Here is a 13,175-nt window from a genome sequence, read left to right as displayed (position 1 = left end):
AACTCAAAATCTTATATACTTGAGGCATAGAAAATCCTTAAGATGCTTCAAAAATATATTTCCACCACCGATTATAAACTTTGTTGCTCAAAAAAATAATACAGATCTTATAGATCCACAAACACTTGAGAATAGATTTTTTAGATAATATGTTCCAATAAACATTACTTTTAGGATTGAAATTCTTCTTATTATTCTTTTTAAATATAATGATCAACGTTGGATGATCAGGTTTATTGACACATAAATTATAATTTATAAGCAAATCCTTAACTTGACTCTAAAATATATTTCCACCGCCGATTATAAAATTGGTTGCTAAAAAAATGGTAGAGATTTTATGGATCCACAAATACTTCGATAATAGATTTTTTATGTTTTTAGACAAGGGAGCCGTTTGTATAGAGCCTAGGCTCTAAACAATCAAATTAGAGCCTACTTTCAAATAGTATCGAGAATGTGGTTTCAATACTAGAAAAAATAGTATAGATCTACATATCTATGAAAACTTGAAAATTGACGGTAAAAAAATACATTACAAAATATACTATTTCCAAAACTTGAAATCTATTTTTTTCTGATGTCCATACATCTTGATGTCGAGATGATCAATTTGAGGATATTTGGACATCAAAACAATCTCTTCTAGTTAAATTTTTTAGGTAGGCTTAAATTTGATTGTTTAGAGCCAGGGTTCTATGTAAACTATTCCCTTTAGACAATATGTTGCAATAAACATGATTTTTAGGGCTTATAATTCTCACTTTTTTTTTTTTTCAAATATAATGATCAAGGTCGGGTGATCAGGTTTATTGAGACGGAAACTATAGTTTTTACGTGAGCTTTGAGGAGTGGCTTTACTTTTTTTAAAGGAGGCCGCGGTCTTATCTTAACCTTTTCTATTTAACAAAAATGGTCTCTTTAAGTATATTCTCGACTTTCTTCTCTTCAGAGAGTGTTTGTCTCATTTCGTACCCATCCAGCTCGAGAACCACCTCCTCTTCGGGAATTCCGATTAGGGTTTTCTCTCTCTAAATGGCCGGTATGTAAGCTCTCTCCCTTTCTCATATGGCATGTATCAGATGTTTTCGAATTGATATGGTTTCATTACTATATGTTAAATGTATCTCAGTTTGATTACTTGATTGTTATGGGGCTCCTCTTAGTCGTGAGATTTTCAGGAAATATTGTACATATTATCACTGATACTTGTAAAATTTTCTGGGTTCCGTAGAAATTTAAACTCGTTCATTGAAATTGATAGATGTGGGCCTTTTCTCAGTGAAATTAGCTATAAAATGTCATTTTCTTTAAATTTTTATCATTATGATTAATTTTCCTGTAATTTTATTGATAAACATCTTGATTTCCATTATAATAAAATAAAACTTCTTGTTTTTCTGATTCGAAGCGCATCAAAATTTCATGGTGGAAATACATCACAAAATCTGTTTTGTTTGAATTTGAATCACTTCCTTATGATCTGTTCCACTTATTCTTTGGGAATTTGGTGGGGCACTTGTTGTTGTATCCTAGGAATCTGAACATCACGAGCTACATATAAATTGGCTCTTCTTTTTTTTGTTTCTACTTATCTCTATAAATGGTTGATCTCTTACTAAGTAACTTCCTTTTCAAATTGTTATTTTGAGCTCCATACCTTGTATCTGCTTCAAATTTATTTAACAGATAAAAAAAGAAAGCAATCTATTTGACAGAAGAATTTATGAATTGGCAAACATTCACCCCATCCTTATTAGAGTAAAAAAAATTACACGTAAAAGGACTTAGAAATAAAGATATATCTTGTAGAGGTAGCCACATTAAGAATTGGAGCAATGTTTGGCCCAATAATTTGTCGCACTTGTCTTTTTCCTTATTCATCTAATCTTATCCTAAATTGCACTAAAATGTTATGATGTTAAGATGACTTATCCCAGTGTTACTGTTCTCCCTAACATAGCAAACTACTCTTATGAAACTGAAGAAATCAGAGAGCTGGAAAAATTGTCAGAGAAATTGAGAATGTCACATGAAAATGACTGCTTCAAACTCAAAAAATGAGAGCTTCGGATTATGGTTCTTGAGATTATTGTTTTTTGAAAGAGAAATTGGAGGATTTGAGTATAAAGAGTTTGGGTTTTTGTATAAAGAGAATATAGGGACTTTGGAGTATGAGGCCCTAAATCAGAACCCTATCAAACATTTAGGTAAATCCCGACAAATCTCCCACTGAAATCACATATAACAACCTGTAATGAATTTGAAATGAAAAAAACCAAAGATCCAGAAAATTATTAAGGGAAATGAGAAATGTACCTAGAAATCATAGAGCTCAAAAAATGATTTTTGAAAGTGGGAGACTTGCTTGATGATGATTGCTTCGAGGTCAAAAAATTGAGAGCTTCACAGATTAGGACTTTGCAAAGTGCTTCCTAAAGAAAGTTTAGAGAGAGAGAGAGAGAGAGAGAGAGAGAGAGAGAGAGAGAATAGCTAGTTAATGGTGGTGAGGAGTGTTTCGGAGAATTAACTAGGAATGAAGGTGGTGGGAAAGAGAAGGGATTAGAGAGAGGGAAGGAGTAGGGTTGGGTGAGAGAAGATGGGTGCATGGAGGGAAGATGGGTTATGAGTGCGCAGAGAGAAGAAACGGAGAAGGAGCTTGACAGAGAAGGTGAAGGGATGAGAAAGTGAATGAAAACAAATAGGCGCATGCGTTTTATTATTTCGTTGATTACTTCATTATAAGGGGATTTTTGTCTGAAATTACCATATATTTTCTCTTGCTTTGGATTTTTTTCGTGTTTTTTTTTTTGGGGGGAGGGGTGGGGGCTGGGGACTATTTGTAGAGTTTTTGATGTTAGGGTTTTACAGAATTGTCCCAATAAAGAACCTCTCATGGCCAATGCAACAAGTTAAGACTGTTTGCTTGGGCACATCACTTGGATAGAAAGATGGTCCAGTTCGGGTCCAAACCAGTCAAGATATCTGGTCCAATCTTTATAACAATGATATGATGGTTACTACTCAGTAACTAGAGAGTATAATGTTTTAGACACCCAAGAATCTGCTAAGGTTCTCCATAGAGAAAGAAACACAATTTTGTTTTCTTGTTTTATGAATAGAACCTGCACTTCAGATAAAGGTGTGGGACAGTTCATGACAACCACTAGTTTTGGGTTCGAATTCTAGCTTGTCATTTCACACAAAAACTTTGAAAAGATAACAGGAACTGTTGTTTATGCTGTAAAACTTATGTAAACTGCTGGTTCATTGAATAAGTTATCTACTCAAAATCTGTGTGTCTGGGATCTCTTCAAATGGATCTTCTGATTTTGTCAGAGTGATGATATTTATGTTGATTGCTGTATTGTGCATTTGCAATATCAATCGAGCGATTTAGATAATAGGACCTAACAATGATCACATTGTTGCATATCTCTGTTAACTTCTATCAAATTGGTTCTATGTCATAAATCTTCTTGTGGAAGAAATTTAAAATTATAGGGGATCACCTCACTAACATTAATCACAAACTCATGCGTACTTCTAACTAAGTTTGGGCCATATAGAAGCTAATACATGTGGACATTTTGATGCAGCAATATCATGGAAGACTTTACAAAATGTATTTTCAGGAGGTTCTTGCCAAAGGATTAGGCAAATGGACGCTCAGAACACCAGGGAGTGTTTTGCCCCTACTAAGCTAAACTTGTTGCCGTTGCAGGACAGCAAGTTGGCATGGGCTGGCAGACCAGCCACACAATGGACTGTCTTTTCCATGTACCAAATTAGTACTGAAAATCGAGCAAGTGTCTATTGCAATGGTTTGTTCTAGACTCTTGGAATTTGGGTTGTCTCTAATTTGGTCTTCTGATTTTTTAACTCATCCTTTCTAACACTTGCATATACCTGATTCACTATTCCTGTTTTCATTGTTGTTATTATTTTCTTTCAAACTCAGTGAACATGCTGGTTGAAGAATTCTGAGTGCTGTATTTTGATATCAAATCTTTCATGAATTTGAAGTTTAATAGATATTGATCCTCATATATCAATTCAACCAAAAAACAAAATAACTTGTATATCTTAATGCTCTAATTGAGGCCTGAATGTTCTTCAGCTGCTGCATCAACTAGTGCCCCCTCTTTCTTGGAAAAGATTGACTTCCGTAAGCTCCAAAATGGCAGGTGAGGACTTTATGCTCATTTTCATAGCTAAATACTTTATGATATCTCTTCTTCCGCATGAACATATCATTTTCCTGTACTTGGGCGTATTGTACTTTTAACTTTTCCACTGCATGGTAAAGGACTCGTTATAATAGTTAGAACATGTTTCTTGCTGATCATGCTGGTTGCTTATATTGGATAGTGCATTTTCCGAAAGAATTGTATAATTGTTGATATAAAATAATCCATGTTATAAATGCTACCCCTTACACAAATCCATTAATGAGATAAAATAGTTCATGTAATATTTTCAAAAGAAGATTATTAGCTTATTACTTGTATATGGATTTGCCCAGATTTAGTGTGTTGGGAAGCTTGCTGGTTTGCTAGCTATGCTTGTGGATGTCTTCTTGATGACAATTGTTATGCATTTGGGGTAGTTGCTTTGGACAGTATGCTAACAATAGATATTTGGCATTCTATTTGATCAATCAAGTGATATTCGTGGTGTCGCTGTTGGTGGTGTTGAGGGGGAGCTTGTCAATCTCACTGAGGCAGTGGCAGAAGCTATAGCTGCTGCCTTTGCTGCTTGGTTGTCAGACAAAAAGAAAGCAGAGGGAACAAAAAAACTACGTGTTTCTGTGGGGCACGATTCACGTATATCTGCCCAAATGTTACAGGTATGTTGCTTGGCAAGTGATTGATTGACATAAGCTGTGATGTTAATGATAATCCGTATAATTAAAATCATTTTATTTTTTGAAATTGCCCTCGATTTCATATGTATCTTATACGATTCTTGTCTTATATTTGTCCCTACAACCTACTCTCTTGTTGATGTATTCATTTAATACTATTAGTGTTGAATTTGTTTCTATCCCTTTGCATGTGCTTGAAGCCTTGGAGTGGCTGGTGCATTTTTTATTTCCTGTAGAAATTAAAAAGTGAAGCTTCCCTGTTTACATTTTGTATTATGTTGAGCTGGAAAGAAATTTATGTCCTAAATTACTTGGAAAACTCCTTTCCTGTAGTGCAGTGGGATCACTTCTATTCTAAATTGCACTAATCATAAGGAGTTCCTCTATTGTGGACCTGTGAATTAATTGTTCTCGATTCAGGAATCCAAACTTTTTATTTATGTATCACAACATGGAAAAATGGTATCTGGTCTCATCATTACTGAATAGGCTATATTTGTAGGTGTATGTTGATGAAAGTGTTGGAATTTTCAGGATGCTGTATCCCGAGGAATTGCTGGTGCTGGCCTTGATGTTATTCAATATGGGTGAGTTGCATGTAATTATGATTTGCTGCTTCAAACCCTTGCTATTATGGTGGATGTACTTCAGTTTGGGATTTATTTGAAAAGATACTGATGGACCGCAAATGATAAAATATACTGATCATTGCCTTTTGTTTTGTAGATTGGCATCTACACCAGCCATGTTCAAAAGCACGCTTACAGAAGATGCGAACTTTATGTGTCCAGTGGATGGCTCTATAATGATTACAGGTATACTGGAATATGGATTTCATAACTTTGTTGCCTGATCAGATGAGAAAAGAGTTCTGGCGATCTCACATTGGGGTCCATTGAAAACAAGAGAATCTTATGTTGGATAATTGGCAGCTGTTCTCTTTACGCATGTGTTTACTCTTGATTATGGCATTGACAGAAATGTCACCATGTAGTTCACTCATGAAAATATTTGAGTATCCAATTCCTTTTATCTGAGAAGCTTTGACGTTAGTTTGTTGTTGTCAACAGCAAGTCATCTTCCTTACAATCGTAATGGGTTCAAATTTTTCACAAGTGCTGAAGGACTAGGAAAAAATGACATTAAGGATATCCTAGAACGTGCTGCAAATATATATGATGGTTTTTCTGAAGAGAAATTGAAGGAATCAAGACAGGTGGCTTATGCAGCTGTGAAAAAGGTGGACTACATGAAGGTTTACACATCGGATCTCGTAAAAGCAGTTCGCAAGGCAGCAGGAAATATAGGTACTTGCAATGAATGTACAACTACGTGTACGATTCTCTATCGTCAGTTTCGTTGGGATTGTATGACTTCAAGTTAGAAGATAAAATACTTGTTTGAGTTTGTAACTTGGGCTTGTTCTTATTGTTGGCTGAAAAAGCAGTGGTCCTTGTCCAGAGTGTTCGAGATATTTAAGGAAATCAAGAGTAGAGTGGTCTCACTTTTCTTTTCTGTGTATTTTTTGCATGCAACTATATGAAATGCAATTGAATTTAAATATTTGCATAAAGTGTGCTGTTCATCTACTCAGCAAACCCGTTTTCATTTCAGAGAAGCCATTGGAGGGGTTCCATGTTGTCGTGGATGCAGGAAATGGAGCGGGAGGATTTTTTGCTGTAAGTAAGTCAGCTTGGAATTTGTAACTAGAGTTCTCAAAATGGTGGATTTTGAGATGTTTTGTATGTTTCTCTTGAGTTAAGATAATTATGCAAAGTAAAACAATGCATTTCTTATGTAGAAGGAGAAAAGGTGGGTGCCTGTTACCATACTGTTTGTAGTTGAGTATGGTCTAAACTTTTTCTAACCAATGATTGGATTAAAAAGGATCTTTCCTTAACACTGGACAAGGATGAGGTAATCTTATCCTAGATTATTCTATAAATAGTTAGGCATAATTCTCATTAGGATCACTACAAACTCATTTACAAACTTATTAAGTGGGTCCATATGCATGACCCTATTATGGAGCTTCATCCCACTTGGGGAGTAGTCACTTGACGTGATCTCATCATTGGTAATATGTGTACAAGTAAGAAAGTATACACTGTTCATACAAATGCAGAAGCATGAATGCACTATATTCGTTGCTGTGTGAAGATTCCTATAAGGTTGCCTTTGTGCTGTGTTGGCTTATTGATAATTTCCATATATGCTGTTCTGAAATTAGGTACTTAACTGCAAGAATGTTATGCGTTTCACTTTTTAGTTGCAACTTTATTATACTCTGAAGGCTTCATTGTTCTTGTATGTTTCAGGGAAGCGTGCTTGAACCTTTAGGGGCTATTACTTCTGGAAGTCAGTTCTTGGACCCAGATGGTAATTTTCATAATATTTTTTATGGTTTTTTATTTCTTTGGACCTACCATCCACTAGTAAATTTGGTCCATTGATTGCAATACATGTTGGAGTTTGCCTTTAATTCACTCCAATGTAGGAAAAATCATCCCGGAACGGTTAACCGCATATGATGCCGGAAGTGGTTCAACCGGCCTAACCGGTAAACCGGCCGGTTCAACCGGCCCAACCGGTCAAGTCCCGGGCTGTCAAAGAAGTGTTAAAAAAAAAAAAAATGAAAACAAAATCTAATAAAATCTGCAAAGTATCTTTAAAGCATTATTAAACAAAGCACATCCAAATGAAGTTGAAAATTAATGAAAAAATAGATTTTAAAGAATCGATTTGTGCTCAAGGGTATTTTTGAATTTTTTTGAAAATATGGGAAAATTTAAAAAAAGTATTGATGGCCAAAAGAATTCTCAATCTTTGTAAAAATGATGAAAAACATTAAAAAATGCATTATAAACAAAATCCCTTATTTTTTAGGATTTTATATAATTTTTTTTATTTTTTTTAAAAATACCTGGCCAGATAACCAAACCGGTCAAAATAGGAAGCAGCCAGTGGCCGATTCTGATCTAACTGAGTCTAACCAGGCGGTTAGAATTTGAACCTCTCGATTTTTCGTACACTGGTCCACTCAGAGCGATCATGATTAGTTGTGGCTTTGGATTCATTGTGGTTGATATGCACTCACCAAGAATAGGAAATCTTCATGTATGTATTTACTGCCTACTATGTCCTACTATGTGCTCAAATTATGGGCAGTAATCTCCATCACATACTTCTTTAAATATCTGATGATATCTTCAATATGCTGTGATACTTAATATTACTTAAGATGCCAATGTCATTTTATTACTCCCAATGCATTAGCTTTTATAAACGATATTTCCATCAGCTCATTGAACCTGCTAATTAGAGATCTTTTTTGTATTGATACTATTAGCATTGTATTGATGGTTAAAGAAGTACAAAGCAAGAAGTCACCTAGAGGAGTGACCAGAGAAAACGTAAACAAAGTAAAAAACAGGGGTCGCAGCCCCGAATATACAGTAGGCAACTAAAGGCAAAAAAGAAATGAAGAAGCGTGGCCCTCGGGAAGGCAAGTAACGCAATATTAGGCTGGAAGAAGAGCGGAGGCTGCTCCCTGTTTTGCTAGGCAGTCAGCGACCTGGTTGGCCTCCCGCCAGATGTGAGTCCAGAAGATCTGCGTATCCCTGCAAAGATCATAGATAGCATAAAAAATATGCCTTCGGGGGTTGGGCTTCTCCAGAAGCCCAAGAGATGATATTTTGCGAGTCCCCTTCCACCCTGTCAAAGCGTTGCAGGCCTTCTAGAAGGGCTGTGACCTCCGCCTCAGTGGAGTCGGCTACTCCTATGGAGAGAGAGGAGGGTAGATCCATAGTGGTCCCAAAACAGTCCCCCAACTCCTGCTGGGCCAGGGTTACCTAACAAAGAGCGGTCAAAGTTGAGTTTGATGGCACCAGCCTCCGGTGGTTTCTAGAGACTTGACCTTGGCGCCCTAACACGCCTGTGGTTGAGAATGTGGGTCCAGTTGGACAGAAAAGTAGATTAGATCTCTAATTAGCAGTAATTAGCTATTTAATGCTAATTAGAAATCTTATCTTTGTGATTGTGGAATTTGATGAACTTGTTCTTTATTGGAGCTCCTCTTTTTCTTAGTTGATTTTTCTCAATCTGAGAATATAATTTGTCTGGTGTTATTAATTGTATTAACTGCTGTGGTGCGCTTTTATTTGCAGTTTGTGCTAGTTTAGATACTGACCTTAAGCTTCTTCTCCCATTCAGGCATGTTTCCAAATCATATCCCTAATCCAGAAGACAAAGCAGCGATGAAAGCTATAACCACAGCTGCGCTTGCAAACAAGGCTGATTTAGGCATCATATTTGATACCGATGTTGACAGGTTGTCATGCTAGTCACAGTCCCACTCTTGTATGGTGCATGTTGTGCCATTTCTGAAGGTTGGTTTTCCTGTAGATCTGCTGCCGTAGATTCAAGTGGTCGCGAGTTTAACCGCAACAGATTGATTGCTTTGATGTCTGCTCTTGTTCTGGAAGAGGTAAACTTCCTTTGCTCAACTTTACAAGAGTGCTTTTCTATAAATAAATTGCATATATCTCACAATAAGCTATATATTTTTTCTATTTCTTTTTTTTCATCTTGGTAAATAGCATCCAGGTACAACAATTGTTACTGATAGCGTGACTTCAGATGGTCTGACTACATTCATTGAGAAGAAACTTGGTGAGCGTGGAATTTCAAGTGTCCAATTTATTTGTCTTCCTTTCAGGGTCTGTGCTTATTTTCTTTTTTCTTTTTGAAGGAGGAAAGCATCATCGGTTTAAAAGAGGATACAAGAATATTATTGATGAGGCCATTCGTTTGGTGAGTGTAACTTCTGGCATCTTCTAATACATGCAGCATAAAGTCTTTGTTGGTTCCCAAATTTTTTGTAGATTACTTGCTGTCTTCTTCACATGAAATTCTTGTTTCAATCTCTCTCGGAAGTCAATATCTAGCCTTTTAGGTTGTTGCATTCCACACAACAGAAGTGTGGCTTTTCAATGACTTGGCCTATTGGGATTTTATAAAAGTTGCATGTTAATCTAATCCATAGATCTCTCCTTGAACCTAATTATCTGAAACAACAAATTTCAGAATTCTGTGGGAGAGGAATCACATTTAGCCATTGAAACCAGCGGTCATGGAGCTCTCAAGGAGAATAATTGGCTTGATGATGGAGCATTTCTCATGGTAAATGTCAACAGTGAATACTTGATGTCTTTGAAGGCTCTCTTCCACTCAGAAGAAACTGAATACCTTTACAAATTTCTTCAATATCCCCCTTATTAAAAGAAAAAAAAAAAAATTCAATGTCCTCATTACAGGTTAAGCTTTTAAACAAACTTGCTTCAACTAGGGTATCAGGAGGAGCAAATGGAGGCAGTAAAGTTCTTACTGATCTTATTGATGGCTTGGAGGAAGCAGCTGTTGCAGTGGAGCTAAGGCTTAAGATTGATCAGAACCATGCAGATCTCAAAGGAGGGTATGTTTGTTTCGTTGTTAACCCAATAGAATTGGGTTTGCTATTTGAGATGACTATTTAAATTTCTTACATAAAGCCTTTTTAAAAGAGTGAATATCATCTTATGACTTGCTGCATTAGATCTTTCAAGGACTATGGAGAGGCTGTCCTGAAACAGTTGGAGAAAATGTCAGATGCTGATCCGAAATTGCTAAAAGCTCCTGTCAATTATGAGGGGGTAAGTTTTCTTGAACTGATTCTTTTCAGTCTCCATTTTTTTGCAATTTTTTTTATCAAATTTTGGCTTCTTGTTTTCTAATCCTCGAGGCTGAGAGGATTCAGGGTTATGACTCTAATCTTGAAAATTATTATAGTTTAACAGTTTTGGTTTGGATGATGGTCTTTTGTGGCTTGAGCAGTTGATTTGATTTTAAAGCTCCATTCTTTCTGTTGAACTGACATGTTCTGTATGATCTGCCTTTGTTAGGTTAGGGTTTCAGGCTATGGTGGTTGGTTCCTCCTAAGATTATCCCTTCATGACCCTGTTCTGCCTCTCAACATTGAGGTAAGCAGTGAGCTCTTTCCGCCTCTAATCCTTTCCCCATACTCTTATATTTTCCATCCTTTAAACTTCGTTTTAATCATGAATTAGAGAACATAGAGATTGGTCCTTGATACTTGAACCTAGAGTCAAGGACTGCTATAGGTTCATCTATTTTTTATAATTATTATATTTTAAGCTCATGTTTACTTACCGGTTTTTACGGCCCAGGCACCAAGCAATGAGGATGCTGTGAAACTTGGACTTCTTGTGCTGTCCACTGTTAAAGAATTTCCGGCTTTGGACATTTCAGCATTGGAAAAATTCACCCAACCATGATACTCGTAAGTTTCCCATTTGTTTTTAATTTTGTTGCTCCTTTCAAGGCGTCACAGATCTCTCTCTCTCTCTCTCTCTCTCTCACACACACACACAAACACACATGAGAATTGGATCTATCATGTCATGTCAGAATATAATACCTTCATATAGTGGATGAAGGTTTTAATGCCTCAAATATCTCTCTCCTATGCACACTCACGCACACATTAACCATTGGATCTCTTGGTTGTGTAAGAAGCCGTCTCAGATTTATATACAGGCTTGTGCACATGTACACATATTTGAGTGCATAATACTGCATATAGATATATTCACCTTGGTGCATGTAGTAACGTACAGTCCTTGATAGGAGTGCAGCATTGGTTGCTTAGATCCAACATTCACCATCTATACTCACAGAGATGGTGGGTCTGCCCCTACCTTTATACAGGCACTCATCTTCGCCGTCAAGGAATAAATATTGATGGTAGTTGTTGAGTGTGAGTACCCAATGCTATGCTTGCATTGTACATGATGCATAGTAACTTAATACTCTCATTTGGTACCTTTGATCGCTCATTCATCTTGGAAATCTACAGATCGCAAGGTGATTGCTAGACAGAGAAGTTCTTCATGCGGCTTCTAATGTGCTGTAAGAGTAAACATATCCGTCTCTACAAAGCATGTTAAGAATGATTCTATCATAATGAAACAATTCTCGTTTATTTGCACGGAGTAAATTATGTCTAACCTGTAATTTTTGTTGTTATAATTCATCATATCATCATTTGAGTTTTTTCTCAACTATTTCTAGTTAGACCAGTTGACTTTTAATGTAAAAATATACATTAGAGAACGGGATATTCAGGTGATTTAGAGGTCTTTTTCTCCAACGAAATTATGAGAATGCAACCAGCAATCATCTCGAAAACCATTAATTGAGGATTAAAGCGTACAGATTTGGAATTGACTTTTTTAGGGGAAAACCATGGTTTTATGCTTCCTAATAATGTTGTTTTATTGTTTTTAGCTTTTTGAGATTTTGAGAAGAAATGAATTTAGAGCATGAAAACGTATATACTTCGGCATATATGATACTTGTATGTATGTGCATGTGTGAATGCAGTGTTCCTAGGGATGCATGAATGCATGTTTGCACATTTATTTTCCCATGAATCCCCTTTGGATGCTGTTGTATTTCTATCAAAGTATAAGGTTAATAATGAAAGAAAATTTGTAGTTTGTTTTTGCCTTTAAGGTTGAGGCCCTAAACAATCAATCTACGGCACACCTTCAGATAGTGCCGAAATATGTTGTTCAAGTATAAAAAAAGTTTATTCTGGCTTCAAAATTTATTTTCATCTTTAATTATAAAATTTAAAGATTAAAAAAATAGTATAAATTGAACATATCTATGAAACCTAAGACTTGAAATCTATTTTTTCTCATGTCCATATATGTTGAGGTTCAAGATGATCAAATTGAAGGGTTTTAACCCCTTATAGTGAATTTTTGAGTTGCGCCTTAATTGGATTGTTTAGGGCATCACCCTGATATAAACTTTTTCCCTTCTAAAATGCTTTTAAAATGAGCAAAGATGAGTTGTATTTTCGTCATTTTCATAACAAGCAGGTGAGCGAAATGGTCCGTACCTATGAATAGTGGAAGGGACCAAACATGACTTTCCTGCCCGTTAATGGGCGTTTACACGTGTATTCATGCTTTTAAACCAGGGATCCGCCCATTGATTTACCGCCCCCCCTCCCCCCCACCCAACAAATAAATAAATAAAAATAAAAATCCAATAGGAACTTATTTTGATCCCAAAGAAATGGAGTTAGTCGTGAAGCTCGAGAAAATCACTATTCGTTGAGCGAATGATGCGAAAAGTTCAGACATGATTTATATACAGGGTGCGCTTTATATAAGTTTGCAATCTTGTATAATTAAAGTTATAATATTTTATACCATCTATTTTAGTTGGATGAAATAAC

General features: G+C 36.1%; 1 protein-coding gene and 1 long non-coding RNA gene across 20 annotated transcripts; one reads left to right on the top strand and one right to left on the bottom strand.

The window, feature by feature from the left end:
* The first annotated feature begins 935 nt into the window (after positions 1 to 935).
* On the top strand, positions 936 to 11,921 carry LOC18995789 (phosphoglucosamine mutase family protein). 19 transcript variants are annotated; one of them, XR_016059333.1, is made up of 20 exons: positions 936 to 1,042; positions 3,600 to 3,824; positions 4,121 to 4,187; positions 4,666 to 4,849; positions 5,402 to 5,454; positions 5,594 to 5,682; positions 5,938 to 6,174; positions 6,482 to 6,546; positions 7,186 to 7,246; positions 9,080 to 9,197; positions 9,272 to 9,353; positions 9,466 to 9,538; positions 9,618 to 9,679; positions 9,953 to 10,048; positions 10,215 to 10,340; positions 10,461 to 10,557; positions 10,807 to 10,884; positions 11,092 to 11,204; positions 11,560 to 11,681; positions 11,781 to 11,921. XR_016059333.1 is itself a non-coding variant. In XM_006846722.4 (19 exons), exons 1-18 carry the CDS (start codon positions 1,036 to 1,038, stop codon positions 11,197 to 11,199), a joined length of 1,860 nt encoding a protein of 619 aa, XP_006846785.2. In that variant the 5' UTR covers positions 936 to 1,035; the 3' UTR covers positions 11,200 to 11,204; positions 11,781 to 11,921. The 19 variants fall into 19 exon arrangements, 2 of the variants coding, with proteins under 2 accessions (XP_006846785.2, XP_020524374.1); XR_016059334.1 differs by having other exon boundaries at positions 11,552 to 11,681; XR_016059328.1 differs by having other exon boundaries at positions 10,183 to 10,340; positions 11,633 to 11,681.
* Positions 8,818 to 9,138, bottom strand: LOC148781165 (uncharacterized). Its single transcript, XR_016059343.1, has 2 exons — positions 9,057 to 9,138; positions 8,818 to 8,968 (listed from the first exon to the last, which is right to left on the bottom strand). It is a non-coding gene; the product is annotated as an uncharacterized LOC148781165 (long non-coding RNA).
* Positions 11,922 to 13,175: the final 1,254 nt, after the last annotated feature.

This window comes from Amborella trichopoda, chromosome 7, assembly GCF_054954075.1.
Source record: "Amborella trichopoda isolate Santa Cruz 75 chromosome 7, AtrichopodaSantaCruz75HAP2 v2.0, whole genome shotgun sequence".
In the NCBI taxonomy this organism is placed as follows: domain Eukaryota; kingdom Viridiplantae; phylum Streptophyta; class Magnoliopsida; order Amborellales; family Amborellaceae; genus Amborella; species Amborella trichopoda.
The sequence above is the reverse complement of the archived record's forward strand: the minus strand, read 5'-3'. Positions and strand labels throughout refer to the sequence as shown.